Source organism: Antechinus flavipes, chromosome 1 (assembly GCF_016432865.1).
Source record: "Antechinus flavipes isolate AdamAnt ecotype Samford, QLD, Australia chromosome 1, AdamAnt_v2, whole genome shotgun sequence".
In the NCBI taxonomy this organism is placed as follows: Eukaryota; Metazoa; Chordata; class Mammalia; order Dasyuromorphia; family Dasyuridae; genus Antechinus; species Antechinus flavipes.
Genome location: NC_067398.1, coordinates 52,844,023 through 52,865,113, shown reverse-complemented (window position 1 = coordinate 52,865,113; position 21,091 = coordinate 52,844,023). Strand labels below are relative to the sequence as shown.

General features: G+C 36.5%; 1 protein-coding gene across 6 annotated transcripts in view; it reads left to right on the top strand.

The window, feature by feature from the left end:
* The window catches only part of TMCC1 (transmembrane and coiled-coil domain family 1), a 265,689-nt gene that overhangs the window by 111,331 nt on the left and 133,267 nt on the right, over positions 1-21,091 (top strand). The window contains exon 1 of one of the 6 annotated variants that reach the window (XM_051982871.1): positions 13,840-13,943. The exons of the other annotated variants lie outside the window; for them this stretch is intronic. Coding sequence (XP_051838831.1) covers positions 13,905-13,943 — 39 coding nt within the window. The 5' untranslated portion in view covers positions 13,840-13,904. Of the gene's footprint in view, positions 1-13,839; positions 13,944-21,091 lie in introns of those variants that run through there. 6 annotated transcript variants of the gene reach the window in all.

The window sequence follows — 21,091 nt, the reverse complement described above, 5'->3', positions numbered from 1 at the left end:
ATTTAGCTAAACTTCTCAAGTCTGTTCTTCATCTATAAAATGGTATAATAATGGTTTAATAATATCAGTGGTAGCTATCATAGTGCTGTTATGAGATGGAAACTATTTGATAAATGTAATATACTTTGCGAACCTGGAAGTTTATGAGTGGCTATAGCCAGTAATTTTCATTATCTGGTGGCCAACCTTTTGGAGATGTACGGTTGTTTTTATTCAGTCTTTTTTCAGTCATATGTGACTCATCATGACCCTGTTTGAGGTTTTCTCGGTAAAGATACTGGTTTGCCATTTCCTTTTACAGTTAATTTTACAAATGAGGAAACTGAGGCAAACAGGATAAAGTGATTTGCCCAGGGTCACACAACTAGTGTAAGTAGTCTATCTGTCGAACCACTTCATTGCTATCTAGAGATGATTCTCTTTAAACTTAGACTGGTGCATAGATAGGTACAGTTATTGGACCTGCCTTCAAAAGCTTTTGAAAATTTATGTGGAATGTAAGTTTCTTTCCAGTACAGATAATTTCATTCTTTGTGTTTAAACCCTTGCTGTCCAACACAGCACTTGATACATGCATGGTAGGTGTTTAAAAATTCTTATTGATTAATTAAGAAATCTGCCAGAATTTGCATTTTGCTCACCTAGTTTTTGTTGTAATTCAGGGACACCTCCATGTCACAAGGAGGCATCAAAAAAGCTTTTTTTATTGAAAAATATTCCTGTCATCCTCAGATTCGTCTTCTTCAAATGGAGATAATAGCAGCACCTATTTTAGTGTCATTATCAGGATCAAAGAAGATGATAGAAATAAAGTGCTCTGCAAGCCTTAAAGTGCTGTGTAAATGTTAGCTACTATTATTGTTGTCATCATTATTATCTTTCCCCATGTATCCTTATTGTTAATTATATTGGCCCATACTGTGCCCCACCATACCCTATTCTATTTTTGGATGCTATTAATCACTAAGAGAGTAGAACCCCTTTGGGATCTGGGGACAGAATACTTCCCACCTGATCTTCAGTTCAGAACCTTTTTCTGTTTTTCATAACATTTTCTGCCATACCAAAATACCAAACTTATATACCAAACTTTATAGAGCTAGAAAACCAACACATTTCACCTGAAAGAATGAAAGATAAAGAATATCAAGGGAACTAATTGGGGGAGAGGGATGCAAAGAAAGAGGACCTAGCAGTATCAGATCTAAAACTATTGTATTTTTTTATTTTTTTTTTAATTTTTATTTAATAATTACTTTATATTGACAGAATCCATGCCAGGGTAATTTTTTTTTTACAACATTATCCTTTGCACTCGTTTCTGTTCCAATTTTTTCCCCTCCCTCCCTTCACCCCTTCCCCTAGATGGCAAGCAGTCCTTTATATGTTGGATATGTTGCAGTATATCCTAGATACAATATATGTTTGCAGAACCGAACAGTTCTCTTGTTGCATAGGGAGAATTGGATTCAGAAGGTATAAATAACCCGGGAAGAAAAACAAAAATGCAGATAGTTCACATTCGTTTCCCAGTGTTCTTTCTTTGGGTGTAGCTGCTTTTGTCCGTCATTTATCAATTGAAACTCAGTTAGGTCTCTTTGTCAAAGAAATCCACTTCCATCAAAATATGTCCTCATACAATATCGTTGTCAAAGTATATAATGATCTCCTGGTTCTGCTCATTTCACTTAGCATCAGTAAAACTATTTTATAAAGCAGCAATTACTAAAACTATTTTGTACTGGCTAGGAAATAGAGTGGTAGATCAGTGGAATAGATTAGGTACACAGGACACAGTAGTTAAATAACCATGGTAATTTTGTGTTTGACAAATCCAAAGACCCTAGTTTCTGTCACTATTTGAACAAAACTGCTGGGAAAACTTGAAAACAATATGGCAGAAACTAGGACCTGTATCTTACACTGTATACCAAGAAAGGGTCAAAATGAGTACATGGTTTATACATAAAGGATGATACCATAAGCAAATTAGGAATTCAAGAAATAATTTACCTGTCTGATTTATGGAGAAGGGAAGAATTCATGATCAAATAAGAAATAGGATTTTGAAATGTAAAATAGATAATTTTAATTACATTAAATTAAACAGATTTTGCATGAACGAAACCAACGCAGACAAGATTAGAAGGAAAACCCCAAATTGGGAAACAAACTTTACATCAGATCTCTCTAATATAAAGCCTCATTTCTCAATTATAGAGAGAACTGAATGAAATTTATAAAGACACAAGCCATCTGTAGAGACTTACATAAACTAATGCTGAGTGAAATGAGCAGGACCAGGAGATCATTATATACTTCAACAACAATACTATATGATGATCAATTCTGATGGACGTGGCCCTCTTCAACAATGAGATGAACCAAATCAGATCCAATAGAGCAGTAATGAACTGAACCAGCTACACCCAGCAAAATAACTTTGGGAGATGACTATGAACCACTACATAGAATGCCCAATCTCTCTATTTTTGTCCGCCTGCATTTTTTATTTCCTTCACAGGCTAATTATACACTATTTCAAAGTCCGATTCTTTTTGTACAGGAAAATAACTGTTTGGACATGTATACATATATTTTATTTAACTTATACTTCAACATATTTAACATGTATTGTTCAACCTGCCATCTGGGGGAGAGAATGGGGGGAAGGAGGGGAAAAGTTGGAACAAAAGGTTTTGCAGTTGTCAATGCTGAAAAAATACTTATGCGTATATCTTGTAAATAAAAAGCTATAATATAATTAAAAAAAACACAAGCCATTCTCCAGTTGATAAAGGGTCAAAGGTTATGAATAGGCAGTTTTCTTTTTTTTAATAATTATAACCTTTTGTTATTGTAATAATTATTATTACATTTATGATATAAATTATAACTTTATATTTACAGTATACAGTATTGTATAACTGATACAATGCATCAATGCAGTATCAGTAAAAAACCCATGCCTGGGTGATTTTTTACAACCTTATCCCTTACACTCACTTCTGCTCTGATTTTTCCCTTCCCTTCCTCTACCCCCTCCCCCAGGTGGCAAGCAGTCCTATACATGATAAATAGGTCGCAGTATATCCTAGATACAATATATGTGTGCAGAAGCGAACAGTTCTCTTGTTGCACAGGGAGAATTGAATTCAGAAGGTATAAATAACACAAGAAGAAAAACAGAAATGCAAGCAGTTTATATTCATTTCCCAGTGTTCTTTCTTTGACTGTAGCTGCTTCTGTCCATCCTTAATCAATTGAAACTGAATTAGCTCTCTTTTACAAAGAGATCCATTTCCATCAGAATACATCCTCAAACAGTATCATTGTTGAGGTATAGAATGATCTTCTGGTTCTGCTCATTTCACTTAGCATCAGTTCATGTAAGTCTCACCAGTCCTCTCTATATTCATTCTGCTGGTCATTTCTTACAGAACAATAATATTCCATAACATTCATATACCACAGTTTACCCAACCATTCTCCAATTGATGGGCATCCATTCAATTTCCAGTTTCTAGCCACTACAAACAGGGCTGCCACAAACATTTTGACACATACAGGTCCCTTTCCCTTCTTTAGTATTTCTTTGGGATATAAGCCCAGTAGAAACACTGCTGGATCAAAGGCTATGCACAGTTTGATAACTTTTTGGGCATAATTCCAGATTGCTCTCCAGAATGATTGGATTCGTTCACAGTTCCACCAACAATGCATCAGTGTCCCAGTTTTCCCGCATCCCCTCCAACATTCATCATTATTTTTTCCTGTCATGCCAATCTGACAGGTGTATAGTGGTATCTCAGAGTTGTCTTAATTTGCATTTCTCTGATTAATAATGACTTGGAGCATCTTTTCATATGGTAGAAATAGTTTCAATTTCATCATTTGAAAATTGTCTGTTCATATCCTTTGACCATTTATCAATTGGAGAATGGCTTGATTTCTTATAAATTAGAGTCAATTCTCTATATATTTTGGAAATGAGGCCTTTATCAGAACCTTTAATTGTGAAAATGTTTTCCCAGCTTGTTGCTTCCCTTCTAATCTTGTTTACATTAGTTTTGTTTGTAAAAAGGTTTTTTAATTTGATATAATCAAAATTTTCTATTTTGTGAACAATAATGATCTCTACTTCATCTTTGGTCAGAAATTTCTTCCTCCTCCACAAGTCTGAGAGATAAACTGTCCTATGTTTCTCTAATTTATTTATAATCTCGTTCTTTATGCCTAAACCATGGACCCATTTTGATCTTATCTTGGTATATATATGGTGTTAAGTGTGGATCCATGGAATAGGCAGTTTTCAATGAAGAAATCAAAGCTATCTGTAATTATATGAAGAAATGCTCTAAATCACTATTGATTAGAAAAATGCAAATTAAAATAATTATGAGGTATCACCTCATCCTGTCACATTAACTAATATGGCAAAAGAAAAATTATAAATTTTAAAAGAGAATGTAGAAAAATCGGCACACTAATGCACTGCTGTTTGAATTATGAACTGATTCAAACTTTCTGGAGAACAATTTGGAATTATGCATAAAGGGCTATATAATTGTGCATACCTTTGATCCAGCAATACCATTACTAAGTATCCCAAAAAGATCATAAAAAGGGGAAATGATCTACATGCACAGAAATATTTATTGCAACTCTTTTTGTGATAGCAAAAGATTGGAAATTCAGGGGATGTCAATCAATTGGGGAATGTCTGAACAAGCTATGCTATAAGAATGTAATGGAAAAACTATTGTGCTATGTAGAAATGATGAGCAGGCATATTTCAGAAAAATTTGGAAATACTTTTACAAACTGATGCAAAGTGAAATGAGCAGAACTAGGAAAACACTGTACGTAGTATCATCAACATTGTGTAATGATCAACTATGAATGACTTTGTTCTCTTCAGCAGTACAGTTATCTAAGACAATTACAAAGGATGCATAATGGAAAATACCATCCATATCCAGTGTACTATTTTCATTTTATTTTTATTGTGGTTTTTTTCTTTTGTTGTGTCTTCTTTCACAACATGACTAATAAGGAATGTTTTACATAATTGTACATATATAAAACCTTTATTAATTTGCTTACAATTTTAGGGAAAATTGAAAGGAAGAGAGTAAGGGAGAAAAATTTGGAACTCAGAGTTTTGTTGAGTATTAAAAATTGTCTTTACATATAATTGGAAAAAATAAAATGTTATTATGAAAAATAAAGACCACTTACTTTCAAACTACTTCTCCAATTCCTAAAACATGCTGTATACATGTTATTAAGGACTGTGTTGGTTTGAACAATATATATTACATGTCAGTGGCTTAATTCAGTCTTGGTTATTTTCTTTTTTTCCCCTAAGGTTTCTAGAAGGCAAAGCTTGATTTATATTCACGCATAGAAGGAGAGAAAGGGAGACAGACACACACACACACACACACACACAGAGATTCAAACTGGCATAGTCTCTCTTATCTCCAACATGACTGCCTGCGAGACAATTTTTTTCTTAAATTATGTTATGTTTTATTTTATTTAGTCTGCAAAAATCTACCTTCTTTCCCTTTTACCTTAATTTCTCCCTCTCATCCACCTGTTGGGAGTGAAAGAAAAGCAAAAATCTCAGATGCAAAAAAAAAAAAAAGAAAGAAACCAATTTCTGCATTGTCTATGTCCAAATGTGTATGGGTTCATTTTTCATTCACCTGGATTCTTTATCTCTCTATGAAGAGGTAGGGTTGTATGTTCCATCATTTAGGTCATGGAATTATGACTAATCATCAGAGTTCCCAAGTCTTTCAGAGTTGTTTGTCTTTACTAAGTTGTTTTCATTGTATGAGTTATTCTCCTGGTTGTGCGCACTTTACTCTGCATCACCTCATACATGTCTTCTCAGCTTTCTTTGACAAGGGCCTCCCTCACTTACTTATTTCTTAATCTTTTTTGTCTTTCCATCCATTCACCCACCCACCCATCCATCCATCCACTAGGCTATTGGGCTTACATGATTTGCCCAGAATCACACAACTAGAAAGTATTGAGTGTCTGAGGCCGCATTTGAATTCAGGTCCTCCTGACTCCGGGATCAGTGCTCTATCTACTGCATTGTTTAGCTGCTTTCCCCCCTCACCCTCCATCCCCTCCACACATACACTCTCATTGCTTACAGCACAGTAGCATTCCATCACATGTGTTTTATTGGGCACTGCACAGTAAGGGTCAAGAAAAGGTCCATACAAAAAGGTGTTGTTGTTTGCATGCTGTATGGGGAGCATCAGGGCAGAACCACGGGTGTTGTGCCATGGATGAGAAAGAGAAGGGGCCTTGAAAAAGGAGAACATCCTTTTAGACTAGAAGAATAGACTAGGGCCTGTTTGTGAAGGGCTTTAGCAGCTCATCAAAGGAGTTTATAGTTATTCTAGAGTAGAAGAGTCATAGTCAGGTATATATAAGGAAAGTGACTTTGGCAACTTTGTGCAGGATTGAGTGCAATGTGGAGAAACATAAGACAGGAAAATTAGTCAGGACTTCATTGCTGTGCTATTGGAATCCAAAACTGTTTCTTAGAGCTCATTCTACATAATTTCCTTGTGAAAATTAGATAACTTAGGATTTCAGGAGGCATGGTAACTGAGCTAGAAAAGAGGAGAGAGATGTGTTAGTAGAAATGGAAGAGTTGACATCTGAGGTACTATGTGGGAAAGTGAAGAGTTGAGACCCCTGACAAGGTTGGAAAACTACAATGATGATAGAGTTTTTTTGTTTTTTTTTTTTTTTTTAACACAGATAGGGAAGTTTAGAAGGGGAAAGTATTTGGAGGGGAAGATGAGTTCATTTTTGGACATGTTGAGTTTGATAAGTCTTTGGCACATCCAGTTTGAAAGAGATTAGTTAGTTGTCTACATTAGAAATGATAATTAAATCCATGGGAGCTAATGAAGTTACTGAGAAATAATAAAGAGAAAAGAAAAGGCAATTTAAGAAAGAGCCTTGGAGAACACTCAGGGAAACATGATATGGCTGATGATGCAGCAGAAGAAACTGGGAAATATTTAGGTAGGTTTAGGAAAAGTAATAGGAGTACATCTCAATATATTTATTCATTTACCAAAAGAAATAATTGTGCCCATTTGTTAAGTGTCTTTAGAACATTAAAAATAGAAAAATAACAATGTAGCAACTTGTCACCCTCCTATTTCTATCTGGAATCCATAAAAAATATAAGAATAAAATAAATGATGATAATGATAACTGATATTTATATGTCTTAAAGTTTTAAAAGCTCTTTATATATATTACCTGATTTGAACTCCACAGATTCTGTGAGATAGATTTTTTTAGGCAGGTGATAACCCATTTTATAGGTGAGGAAACTAAAGCTGATGATGTGATGATCTATAACTTGTCTATGATTATAATTTTTAAGTCTTAGAAGATCTGGGACTTTGTTATTCTAAGAACTTTTCTTTAGCATAACCCTTCCTTTACTTAGTAGTCCTTCTTTCCAATTCCCCCTCATTGTTAGTGTTTTCTTCTTTCTCAGATGATTTTAGTTGTCATGTAGTTGTCATATCCTCCAATAAATGGTTATATTTATGAGGGTACTGGCTATTTTGGGGTTTTATGTTTATATCTCCATTACTAGTATTGTGGCTTGCACAAAGAATTCATTTTAGTTCTACAGCATTTAAATAGCATTTCCTTCTTGAATTGCATTGTTAGGGTCATCCAGAAGTGAAATGGATTGCCGCAGTAGGATGTGGGTTCCCCTTCAGTACTACTACTATTCAGTAATAAGATGAACACTTGTTATTTTGTAAAGGAGATTTTTTGTTCGGGTCCTTTTAAATCCTAAGTTATCTAATTTTCACAAGGAAATTATGTAGAATGAGCTCTAAGAAACAGTTTTGGATTCCAATAGGTCCATAAGGTCTTGGTTCTGCCACTAACAAACTGTCCAGACTATAGTATGTCTTGAGCTCAGCTTTAAATGATGGCTTAGTTCTTGTTTTGTATACTGATGTTTTAAAGAATCCTTTCTAGTTTTATAATCTTAAAGCGTTGTAAAGATGACAAACATAGTCTAGTCCACACTCTGATCCTTCTCCCTCTCTTCTAATCTCACTTCTTCCACTATTCTCCATTACCTCAGGGCTGCCTTTCCAGTGTCTTATTATGGTACTATAGGTATCATGCATGCATGCATGCAGTAGCATGCAAAAAAAGAGTTTTTAGAAGAGGTTCAGGACTCAACACTCCAAAGTTGTGCAGTTGTCCCTGGACATCTTCCTAGTTTCAGTATTTTCTTACTGCTATCTTCTCTCCTATTCTCTTCCTATTACCCTCTCCTTCCTAGGTCTAACTAATTAAAGAATCTGTACTGAATACTTATAATAGTTGAAGGAACTGATTTTGAAGATTGCACCTGTTTAATTAAGAGATTCCTTTAAAAATGTCATCAATAGTATCTCCCTCCACTCCAAATTAAAATATGGGATAAAACAAATCATTTGTCATCTTTGGAATTGTGGCACTAAGTGAGGGCCATTCTATGTTCCAGAGGTTTAGTTTAGTATTGAAAACATTATAATCTGGGGCTTACATTTAGTAATAGTTGTAGTACCCCTCTATCCTATTTTTAAATTTTTATGAGTATAAAATTAAGCATTGCTTATTAGACTTAAATCTAAATAAAGTGTGTTGTTACTTTAACAGCTGTCCAAAGAAGCTTGCTTCAGATAGAAAAATCCCTGGGGTTCTGTCTGATCTTGAAGAAATGTGTAGTTTAGTATTTATAACTGGCATTTGCTGGTCTGAATAGACCACTGGGCATTGCTAATGGAGATCGGTATTTCTCATCTCTAGGACTTTACTTGAAATATAGTTCAGTTATTTGACAGGGGGCCTTCTCCCTGGAGAATTCCAGAAAGCTTCCCTAAGATAATTTGACTACTTGTTACATATGGAAATTTACAATCCAGGAAAATTAAAGGATCTTGCATTCTGTAAAAATGATTATTGTTCATTTATTTTTGTTAATTCCCCACTCAAATCAAAAACCCAAAGAGGTAGTGTTAACACAGTTTTTTATTAATTTTATATAGAGTTTAATCAATAAAGATGTAGTATATATCACAGACTACAAAAAATGTTAGTTGCATGTCAGTTCTAATATACAAATAGTTTGCTGAGCCTAATATCTTTTCTAGACTCTTTCTATCTTGTCTGATGCTTATTTTTAATTTAAAATTATTTTTCTCAGTTTTTTATTTTCTCAAATACATATATAGTTTTCAGCATTTATTTTTGTAAGACTTTGTGTGCGAAAAAAATTTTTTTTTACCTCCATCCCTCACCTTCCACCTCCGTTGAACCATCTCATTGTTGAAAAGAGCTAATCTATCACAGTTGATCATCACATAATCTTGCTGTTACTGTGTACCGTGTTATCCTGGTTCTGCTCACTTCATTTAGCATCAGTTCATGCAAGTCTCTCCAGGCTTTTCTGAAATCAGCTTCTTCATCATTTCTTATAAAACAATTATATTCCATAACATTCATACACCATAACTTATTCGTCCATTCCCCAACTGATGGGCATCCCCTCAATTTCCAGTTCCTTGTCACTTCAGAAACAGCTGCCACAAACATTTTTGTGCATATGGGTACTTTCCCCTCTTTTATGATCTCTTTGGGATACAGACCCAATAGTGATACTGCTCAATTAAAGAGTTATGTACAGTTTGATAGCCCTTTGAGCATAATTCCAAATTGTTCTCCAGAATGGTTAGATCAATTCACTCCTTTCTTACCTTCATCTGAATGGAACTTTTTTTCATAACAAAGAAAAATAATTAGTCAGATACAAACCAGGTAGCACCCCTATATAATATGTGTGGCACATATTGCCTCTGTACTCCCCTACTTCTCAGAGGCTTATGCTTCCACATTGGTTTGGGGGAACCCTTATTGGGTTTTTACTAGCTCAAACTTTTACTTTATTTCATTTTAATATTTTCATTACAAGAATTTGCATCAATTCATATCTCAGTTTTTTAAATTTAAAATTTCTCATTTATTATTGCATGATCGTTCATTACATTCATGTAAAATCAATTACATCCCCTTCCATAAAAAGTGTTTCAATAAATATTTGCTTATATGTCTGACTTTGTTTGCTATCTTTGACTTCCTTGGAAGCATATGTCCAGTAGTGAGATTGCTAGTTCAAGGGAAATGAACAATTTAATTATTTTTCTTGGATAATTCTAAATTGGTATGCAGAACAGTTGTACCAATTGTAGCTTTACCAAGAATGTTTTATTAGGCTTGTATTTCTTCTCTATCAAATTACTTTCCCCCCATAGTTTTATTCTATTTGCCAGTTTTTATTGTGTGATGGGATCTCAAAGCTGTTCCATTCCTCTGCCAATCAGTGATTTGTAACATGTTTTTGCCTAGGGTTGTTTATACCTTAGAATTCCTCTTTTGGAAACAATTCATATCCTTTTATCATTTAATCTATTGTGTTTTGATTAATGGATGACCCAGACATGAATAAATGTGAAGTACAGAACCTTCTGAATTCTCCAAATTATATATCTCTGAATTATATATCCTTTCTACCAGATTTTAACAGTGATATTTGATGCAGAGTTCGTATTCTGTCTCATGGTGCATTGGAAAAAATGCTGTGTTTTCAGTAAGAGGACCTGGATTTGAATTCTCACTATCTAATAATACTTATGTGATGGTTAATAAGTCACTTCATCGTGCCTGGTACATAATGGGTGTTTAATAAATTGTTCATTAATTGATTCACTTCTCTGGTCTTCAGTTTGTTCATGTAAAATGGGCGGCTTAGATCATATCTCATCCTCATTGGTCCTTTCTACTTCATGTCTACCTTCCTATACCTCTAGTCATTGAAAAAGGAAATAAATTCTAGCATTTACCATGCATATACATAAAAAGAGATTAATTTTTCTTATTCAAGAGTATACCCAATATTTTGTAACTTAATTGGTTTAAAAAATGGTTATAAGTTTCTGCAACATTTCAATAAGGAAATGTTGTGGGTGTTTTGTTTTTTTTTTTAACAAATATTCCCTGTATTGTTTTTATAAATTTCTGCATCCTAGCTTGGAAAACCCTGGGCTAATTGATATCTAAGATATCTTACAACCCTAATCTGTGAACATATGACCTGCCTTACTGTTGTACTTTACTCTCTTTTCTTTGTTGTTGTTTTTTTCCCCCAGTATAGACAGTTGTAGGCAAGTATGCATGATCTCATTCTCAAACTTGTCTGGGGAAAACTTGGTAATATTGTTTTTGAATTGTTATTTACTTGAATTTTTAACATTTTTCCTACAAGAACCATACATTGAAGATATTTTAAATTACTTTTGCTTTTAGGATTTTGTGAAATTCTTAGAGATAGTTAGAGACAATTTAGGGTAGCACTTTAAGATAAAGTAGATTGAGTCCTGCCTTTTTTTTTTTTTTTTTTTCAAATTAAGGGATTCTACCTTAGGAAAAACTTAACATTTAACTTTAATGATGTTGAGGATTGGGAAGATAAATATCCCATTTTATATTAATTTATCTCTGAATTAGCCATCAGTCAATTTTCTGTTCTTAGATTAGGTGGCAGTGATCATTCATATATTCAGTAAACTTACTAAGTGCCCATCATGTACTATGGAAAGATCCCTATAGAAAGGAAAGGCACCATTGTGCACAGAGCTCTGGCCCTGATATCTGGGGGATTTCTCTTCCTGAGCTCAAATCTGCCTCAGACACTTCTTAGCTCCTGGTGATCCTGGGCAAGTCACTTCACCCTGCTTGTCTCTGTTTTCTCCTCTGTAAAATGAGCTGGAGAAGGAAATGTCATACGCCTCCAGTCTCTTTGCCAAGAAGAGCCCCAAATGGTCATAAAGAGTTGGACATGACTGATACAGCTCAATGGCAACACATGCACGATGGACATTGCTCATGGAGCTGGAGATACAATAATAAAGTTACCTGTGACCTCAAGAATGGTTACTTGGAGAAACTTGGAGAAACAAGGTACACCTAGATGGGGTGCAGATGATCAGGCTGGCTCTCCTTGAAGACAGCACTGAAGGAAGCAGAAGTTTTAAGAGACAGAGTGAGAGGAAAGTATATTCTGGTGCTGAGGGACAATCTAGACAAAAGTATAGAATAGGAAAATGTGGTCGGTTTGACTGGAACAGAAGCGTCTGCAAAGGCGGGCTGGAGCCAGAGTCAGTGCCACGAACTTCTGAAGCAGGAGAGTGGTGTGCTACGGTGTGTGAGAAGGATCGGATAAGGGAGAGACAATAATAGCTTGCATTTGTACAGCACTTTGATAATCACAGAGTGCTGGGTATCAATGGGGCTTCGGGGACTGAGTGGGCCTGCGATTTCATTGGTGTAGGCAGCTTCCTGAGTGCAAACGCCTTCCACCAGCTCCTCTGTCTCTGAGTACTTTCTCAGCTGCTCTTGAACTTTTCATCTTCAAAACCTGGGGCACTGTGGGGTTGGTCACGTGGTTAATGTGGGTCAGAGGTGGGGCCTGACCCCAGGGCTTCGCAGTTCCAGGCGTGGCCTCTGCTCCCGATGCTGTTCTGCGCTATGTCAGTAATAACCTGAGGGACATTGAGCTGTCTGTGTCCTGTGAGCATTTTTTGCTCCATTTCTCACAGGAGAAAAGGAAACGACTTTTTGTCCAGAGTCATGCAGCCAAGTGGCCTTAGGTTCATTGGGCAGGAAAAAGCAGCCAAAGGCAAGTTCTTGCCCTGCCTGAGCTGGCTTATCTTCAGACTGAGTGTCTTGTGCCTGGGCGTGGGAAAGGCATGGAGCAGTTGGGAAGCAGGTCCCCAGCTCTCTTCAGGGACACTGTCCGCAAGCACGTTGGTCCCGGGAGATGGAGTGAAACAAGCCCGAGCGCCGGACTTTGCCAGTCTTTGGCAGTGCCCGTCCGGCTGTGTGGGTTTTTTTTTTTTTTTTTTTTTTTTTTTTTTAATCCCTCCTCATAATTCACGGCCGAATTGTTCCCGAGAGCTAGGCAGTCCTCTGGAGGCCTTGGATTCAAGTCCTGTCTGCAAGTGGAAGTCACTTGACCTTCGTTCCCGAGGTGCCCACCACTCCTCCCCCCGCCCCGCCGTGAGGAGAGGGGAAAGCTTGGCCACTCGGTTCAGACAAAGCCTTAGGGCCTCCCAGCTCAGGGGGAGCAAGCCATAACTGTCAGTGTCCCTTCTACCGCCGCCTCCTTTTACTCGGAGGGCTTCCCCTCGTTGGTCTGACGGGGATGGCGGGAAGGGGGTTCTGCCTCCTTAAGATGACACTCTCAGCTGGGAGGCGTCGGGGCTCCAGGGGAGGAGGAAGAGGAGGAGTTGTGCAGTTGCCGGTTAACCTCTTCGCGGGTGGCAGATGCTTTATAACCCCCGGCCTCTGCCAGTCCCTATGCAGCCCCCTGGGCCGCCCCTTGACCGGCGGGCTCAGGTGGAATCGAGGCAGCATCTTGGCCTAATGACTCCAAGGAAGCGGAGGGAGGGGTGGTGGGTCGGCCGGACCCCTCGCCGCTGACTCACAGGAAGTGCTAAAAGAGCTTGGCACCCGGTGCTCAGCCCCAGGATTCTGCTCCTCCCTTCCCCCTCCTTCGCACCCTCCCTCCGCCCCTCCCTCCCTCTCCTACTGGATGGAGGCTTTGCAGTGGGTCTTGACAGAACAATGAAGTGCTTCTAAGTTTGCCAAGACTCGGGGAAATCCCTCGGACTTGTCCTCTGACAGTCTTCAGGATGCTTTACCTCAGACTTTCCTGAGGAGCTGTCAGAATCCTCTCCCTGCCGGCTTTGGATCGCTTTGTGTGCAGACTCGGGATCCTGACCATGGTTCAGCGCTTCAGCCTCAGGAGGCAGCTCTCCAAGGTGGGTCCTCTGCGCCGGCACGTGTGTGGATGTGGATGTGTTTTCTGCTCACGGAAAGCTCTGGTTGACTGCAGTAAAGCTTCCTTTTTCTCCGAACAGTTGTGTAAAGTGTCTGTTTATCCAGAGGTATCGGTGTGCATGAGGGGAGGAGGTGTGGGGATGATGGGGACGGAGCTCTGCCTTTTGTTCTTTCATCTGACAGACACAAAGGTTTAAGGCTGACTGCTGGCAAGCTGGGTTTTGTTCCCTTAAACTAGGCTGATATCGGGGGACGTGGGAGCTTCCTCTCATGGTAAAATTTTCAGAGGTAGATGTATATGAGAGGGAGAGAGTTGAAGTAATGAGGTGGGGGTGGGGTCATGTTTCTATTTAGGAAAATATTCTGACAGCTTGTAGACCTAGAAGGGAAATCCTTGATGGACACTGTGCATATTTCACCAGGAGTCTGGGGGAAGGTATCTGAAAAGTATGTTGAGCTATATAGAAACATAACAAGGAACAATTCCATTAAGAAATAAGGTTATTTAATAACTGAATGCATATATAATTTTTTTAAAGGAGGCTCATGAACTAGTATTAGAATTCTTTTTTATGTTGAAAAATAATTGAAAATTAGATCCCAAGTATATAACTTTTTGGGGAAAAAACTATTATTGAACATATATTTCAGAATAAATCACACTAAGAATAAAAAGGAGTCACAAACACCTTTCTGGGAAGGATATTGATTTTTCAACAGTAACAGCTTGCCTCCTTTTTTGTACAATGAGAAGACTAACATTTTAGCAGTTTGGGAAAGAGGCATGGCAAGAGTCAGCCTCCCCCCCCCCTTGTACTTGAAATACCCTATTTCAGAAATGCAGCAGTTGGCAGCTAAAATGTGTTACAGTTCATTCCCTGCAACCAGCAATTCAAGCAGATCCTTGTGTTGCAATTCAGCAGGCATCCTTCACATCCCTAGTTGTTAGTCAGAGTTGTTAAATCCCAAACTCTGCCATTATCCTAGAGGGAAAGCACTTAGTCCTTCACCAGTTGCTCAAGTTTATATTCTGGACTCTTGGACAAAATTTAGAAGGACTCTCTTCATTCCCTGTTTATCTTCATCTTCATTTCTTGAGCTTCTGAACTCAGGGGTTGAGCAGGTGAGTTATTTCTGTCCCTCTTTTCCATCTCTCCCTCCTCCCCTCCCACCTCCCCCCCTAAGCTTACACAGAAGGTGTAAGGTGGTAAAAGAATCATTATTCATTTAGGTCCTTGGTGCTGTTGGGGATGCTTTGCAGCTATTACTAAAACCTGGTAAGTATTTTATAAGGCTAAAATTAAGAAAAAAATAACCACTGAATTCCCAGGCTGAGATACTTTTAAAACAAAACTAGACCACAACACCTACTATACTCTTGATAGATGAATTACCTGTTTATGAACCAGCTGGTATTTTTTCTGAGCAGAAAATGACAAAAAATTAAATTCTGATTCTTAGATCCATCTTTCTTTTTTCTCCCCAATAATGTATTGAGATCAGTCATCTATTTTTATTACTGTATTACTGTATAACTGAATAAAGGACAGTATAACCATTAGGGAAAAAGCTATTTTTAACCCAATTGGGATTAGAAAGGAACAAAATCCTTTTACCTTTTGCCTATTCTCTACCTGGTATAAAATAATTTGTAGACTTTAATATATATATGTGTGTGTGTACACACACACACACACACATACACACACATACATGAGCGCACACATACACAATTGAAGTCATACTTCCATGATGCATCTCCTATAAAGATTCAGTAAATATTTGTTCAGTGAACTAATGGAATGAGTAGTATTTCAAGTACTTTTAGAATCTTAAGCATATAAAGAATTATAATATAAAGGAGGAAACTAAGCAATTAAACAGAGGAATAGAAATTTTTTACTTATAAAAATTATCAATTAAAATGCAACTTAATTCTGTGAAATTAATCTTCCTGCTGTATGTAAGGTGTCTGAGGACACAAAAATGAAGCTCTCAAAGAGCCTCTGTTCTACTGGTGGGGTATGGCAGTAACATATCTAAAGATACATGTAATGAAGAGACCCAAGGTAGAGCTTGATGAGGACAGAAGGAAGATTGATGTCAGCTGTTTGAGAATTATTTGAGGAGGGAGAGAACACTTCATCTGGGAAAATCAGGGAACTGACAAAGGAAAAGAAGGATTTTGTTAGGCAGATATCGAGGGTGAATTTCGTGTTCCGTATAAATACACAGAAGTGAGAGATCACATGTTGAATATAAGAAACAGCAAAGTGTCTAGTTTGGAAGTTACATAGAATGCTTGAATGGGGATAATGTGCTGAAAAGGTTTATGAATACCTCTAGGACTAACATGACTACTCTGCTTTGTTTCCCATATCAAATGAGGTAGCATTGTAAAGCTCTTAGCACAGCGTGGTACATAGTAAGCTCTTAATAAATGTTTTTTTCCTTCTGTAATGTCTCGAGTGCCTTCTACATGATAAACTTGGTGATATTTAATAATGAGAAACTGATTAGTCATAATATCAGGAATGATTAAGCAAGATGCAGGGAGGGAATAAGTTAGTATGTTCAGTTTACTTAAGTATATAGCAAAGTGGACAGTCAGGGGCAAAAACAGTGCTGTGTTGAGAAGTGTAACTTAAGTTGCTGTCAGATGAAAAAGTAGAGCACAAGTTATATTTGTGATAGGTATTTTTAAATTAAGTTATTGAAAAAAGCCATGTCCATCAGGATTGATCATCACATAATCTTCTTGTTGCTATTTTCTTGGTTCTACTCACTTCACTTAGCATCAGTTCCTGTAAGTCTCTCCAGGCTTCTCTGAAATCATCCTGCTTGTCATTTCTTATAGAACAGTAATATTCCATAACATTCATATACCCATGATTATTCAACCATTCCCCAACTGATAGGCATCCATTCAGTTTCCAGTTCCTTCCCACAACAAAAAGGGCTACCACAAACATGTTTGCACACACAGATCCTTTCCTTTTTTTATAATCTCTTTGGGATACAGGCCCAGTAGAGACACTGATGGATCCAAGGGTATGCAGTTTGATAATTCTTTGGGCATAGATCTGTATTGCTCTTCAGAATGGTTGTATCCATTCACAGATCCATCAACAATATATTAGTGTCCCAGTTTTTTCACTCCCCTCCAATATTCATCATTATCATTTGTTGAACATATTTGAACAGCACTAGAAAGAAGGGATCCACCTTGGGTATATTACTTTAATGTCATAATTGTCGTATTTGCATCTATTTTACATTTTCTTCCAAATAGTCCATGGTTGATTCTGAATAACTAATATTCACATCTGTTCTGAGAAGGAAGAAGAGATAAATGGGAAGTTTCAATTTTTTTTTAGAATTGTTCAGATATTGTGAATTTACTTAGATAATAGGTTAATTGACTGCTAGAAAAGTACTCTTAGGTCTGTCACTACTTATTTGCACATTTTTGCAAAACTATTCTTAAAGTATTTTTCTTTAATTTCACAGAATTACCTATTGAGTTAAAGTTTGCTCCATTTCTTACTCCCACATTGTACCTACCATATGAATGAAAAATGTGGGAATATATTCTGGCTTTGGGGGGATTTTTTTTAAAATGACAGAACATTAATTTTCATCATTTGATTCATCTATTTTCCATATTTTCTTGTGTGTTGATGATATGTAATATAATATAACTTTTTCTAACTTCTTTTATTCTTTTCATATTAACTTATTAATAATAGTAATAACAGCAATAGCTAGTATTTTTATATAGTACCTTTTGTGTGCCAGGCATTGTGATGAAGTGCTTTACAAATATTATATCATTTCATTCTCGCAACAACCCTGGGAGATAGGTGTTGTTATGCCTATTTTAGAGTTGAGGAAACAACTTTGTTGAGGCCAACAAAGATTGTGACTTTCCCAGAAATACAGCTAGTAAGTATTTTGGGGACTGTTAACATGGTAGCATTTATAGTAAAGAGAAGTAGTCTTGCACCATAACAACAACAGTATTTTCCTTGGTTAGTGGAAATCACTTTGAAGTAGACATTTGGGCTTCAGTACAATATGATCCTGTAACACAGAAGATGAAGACTTAAAAGAAGCAACTTTTTAAAGACTTCCTATTAAGAAAGGATTGGCTTCTCAGACCTAACATTTGTTTTCACATAAGCTTCTCCAAAAAATCCATCTGACAAGAGTAATTTTCTTGGTGGTGTCCACCCACCAAACTTTTCCAGTGTCTTTTGTTCTTAAGAGCACAGGGTAGAAAAGCATGAGAATACATTCTCAGATATGTTTATTTCAGAAAGGTACTGTCTACTTCTTTACCTCACCAAGTAATAGGGTGCTTTTAATTCATCACAGATGATCCATGACTAGTACTTCTTATCTGGGCCATTTTTTTTTCTTTTTAATGTTTTTTTAAAAGACCTGCACACTGTTATTTTGCTTTTTCCTTTTAGCTTCGAAAAGTTTGAAATAAAAAAAGAAACCCTTGCAGTCACCATAATATCGAAATATGCCTTTTGGTGGTTCTTATCTTTTAACCAAACTTTTTTTTCTCCTATTTAGATATTACTTCATTTAAGATTTTTTTCTTTTAGTACTTTATTTCTTGAAATTTCACACAATAGGGGCAGCTAGATGGCAGACTGTATAGAGCACCAGCCCCGAAGTCAGGAGGACCTGAGTTCAGATCTGGCCTCAGACATTTAACACTTCCTAGCTGTATGACCCTAGACAGATCATTTAACTCCAAAGGGGGGGGGGGGGAAGAGGAGGAGGAGGAAAAGAAAAAAGAAAAGACATTTCACACATTAAAAAATTCTTTGATAGAGTAACAAAATCAAAGCAATATATTCTAGATTGTGTGATAAAAGAAAAATAGGAATTATGTTGGGAATCTTTTCCTTCTTCTGTCACTGTTCACTGACCTTAGATTTGATCTCATAAACAAACCGAAAGTATATTTAATCATAATTTTTTTAAATTTAATTTTATTTTATAATAACTTTTTATTGACAGAGTAATTTTTCTACAACATTATCCCTTGCACTTGGTTCTATTCCAATTTTTCCTCTCCCTCCTTCCACCCTCTCCCCTAGATGGCAAGCAGTCGTATATATGTTAAATATGTTGCAGTATATCCCAGATACAATATATGTCTGCAAAACCGAACAGTTTTCTTGTTGCACTGGGAGAATTGGATTCAGAAGGTAAAAATAACCCGGGAAGAAAAACAAAAATGCAAATAGTTTACATTCATTTCCCAGTATTCTTTCCTTGGGCGTAGCTGCTTCTGTCCATCATTTATCAATTGAAACTGAGTTAGCTCTCTTTGTCAAAGAAATCCACTTCCATCAGAATACATCCTCATACAATATCGTTGTCGAAGTGTATAATGATCTCCTGGTTCTGCTCATTTCACTCAGCATTAGTTCATGTAAGTCTTTCCAAGCCTCTCTGTATTCATCCTGCTGGTCATTTCTTACAGAACAATAATATTCCATAACATTCATATACCACAATTTACCCAGTCATTCTCCAATTGATGGGCATCCATTCAATTTCCAGTTTCTAGCCACTACAAACAGGGCCGCCACAAACATTTTGGCACCTTCCTTAGTATTTCTTTGGGATATAAGCCCAGAAGTAACACTGCTGGATCAAAGGCTATGCACAGTTTGATAACTTTTTGGGCATAATTCCAGATTGCTCTCCAGAATGGTTGGATTCGTTCACAACTCCACCAACAATGCATCAATGTCCCAATTTTCCCGCATCCCCTCCAACATTCATCATTATTTCCTGTCATGCCAATCTGACAGGTGTATAGTGGTATCTCAGAATTGTCTTAATTTGCATTTCTCTGATCAATAGTGATTTGAAACACTCTTTCATATGAATGGTAATAGTTTCAATTTCATCATCTGAAAATTGTCTGTTCATATCCTTTGACCATTTATCAATTGGAGAATGGCTTGATTTCTTATAAATTTGAGTCAATTCTCTATATATTTTGGAAATGAGGCCTTTATCAGAACCTTTAACTGTGAAGATGTTTTCCCAGTTTGTTGCTTCCCTTCTAATCTTGTTTGCATTAGTTTTGTTTGTACAAAGGCTTTTTAATTTGATATAATCAAAATTTTCTATTTTGTGTTCAATAATGGTCTCTAGTTCATTTTTGGCCACAAATTTCTTCCTCCTCCACAAGTCTGAGAGATAAACTATCCTATATTCCTCTAATTTATTTATAATCTCGTTCTTTATGCCTCCTAGATCATGGACCCATTTTGATCTTATCTTGGTATACGGTATTAAGTGTGGGTCCATGCCTAATTTCTGCCATGCTAATTTCCAGTTATCCCAGCAGTTTTTATCAAATAATGAATTCTTATCCCAAAAGTTAGGATCTCTGGGTTTATCAAACACTAGATTGCTATAGTTGACTATTCTGTCTTGTGAACCTAACCTATTCCACTGATCAACTAATCTATGTCTTAGCCAATACCAAATGGTTTTGGTGACTGCTGCTTTATAATATAATTTTAGATCAGGTACAGCTAGGCCACCTTCATTTGATTTTTTTTTTCATTAATTCCCTTGAGATTCTCGACTTTTTATTGTTCCATATGAATTTTGTTGTTATTTTTTCTAGATCATTAAAATATTTTCTTGGAAGTCTGATTGGTATAGCACTAAATAAATAGATTAGTTTAGGGAGTATTGTCATTATATTTGCTCGGCCTATCCAAGAGCACTTAATATTTTTCCAATTATTTAAGTCTGTCTTTATTTGTGTGGAAAGTTTTTTGTAATTTTGCTCATATAATTCCTGACTTTCCTTTGGTAGCTAGATTCCCAAATATGTTATGCTATCAACAGTTATTTTGAATGGAATTTTGTATCCTGCTACTTTGCTAAAGTTATGGATTATTTCTAATAGCTTTTTAGTAGAAACTCTGGGGTTCTCTAGGTATGCCATCATATCATCTGCAAAGAGTCATAGTTTGGTTTCCTCATTGCCTGCTCTAATTCCTTTAATCTCTTTCTTGACTCTTATTGCAGAGGCTAGTGTTTCTAATATAATATTTAATAATAATGGTGATAGTGGGCA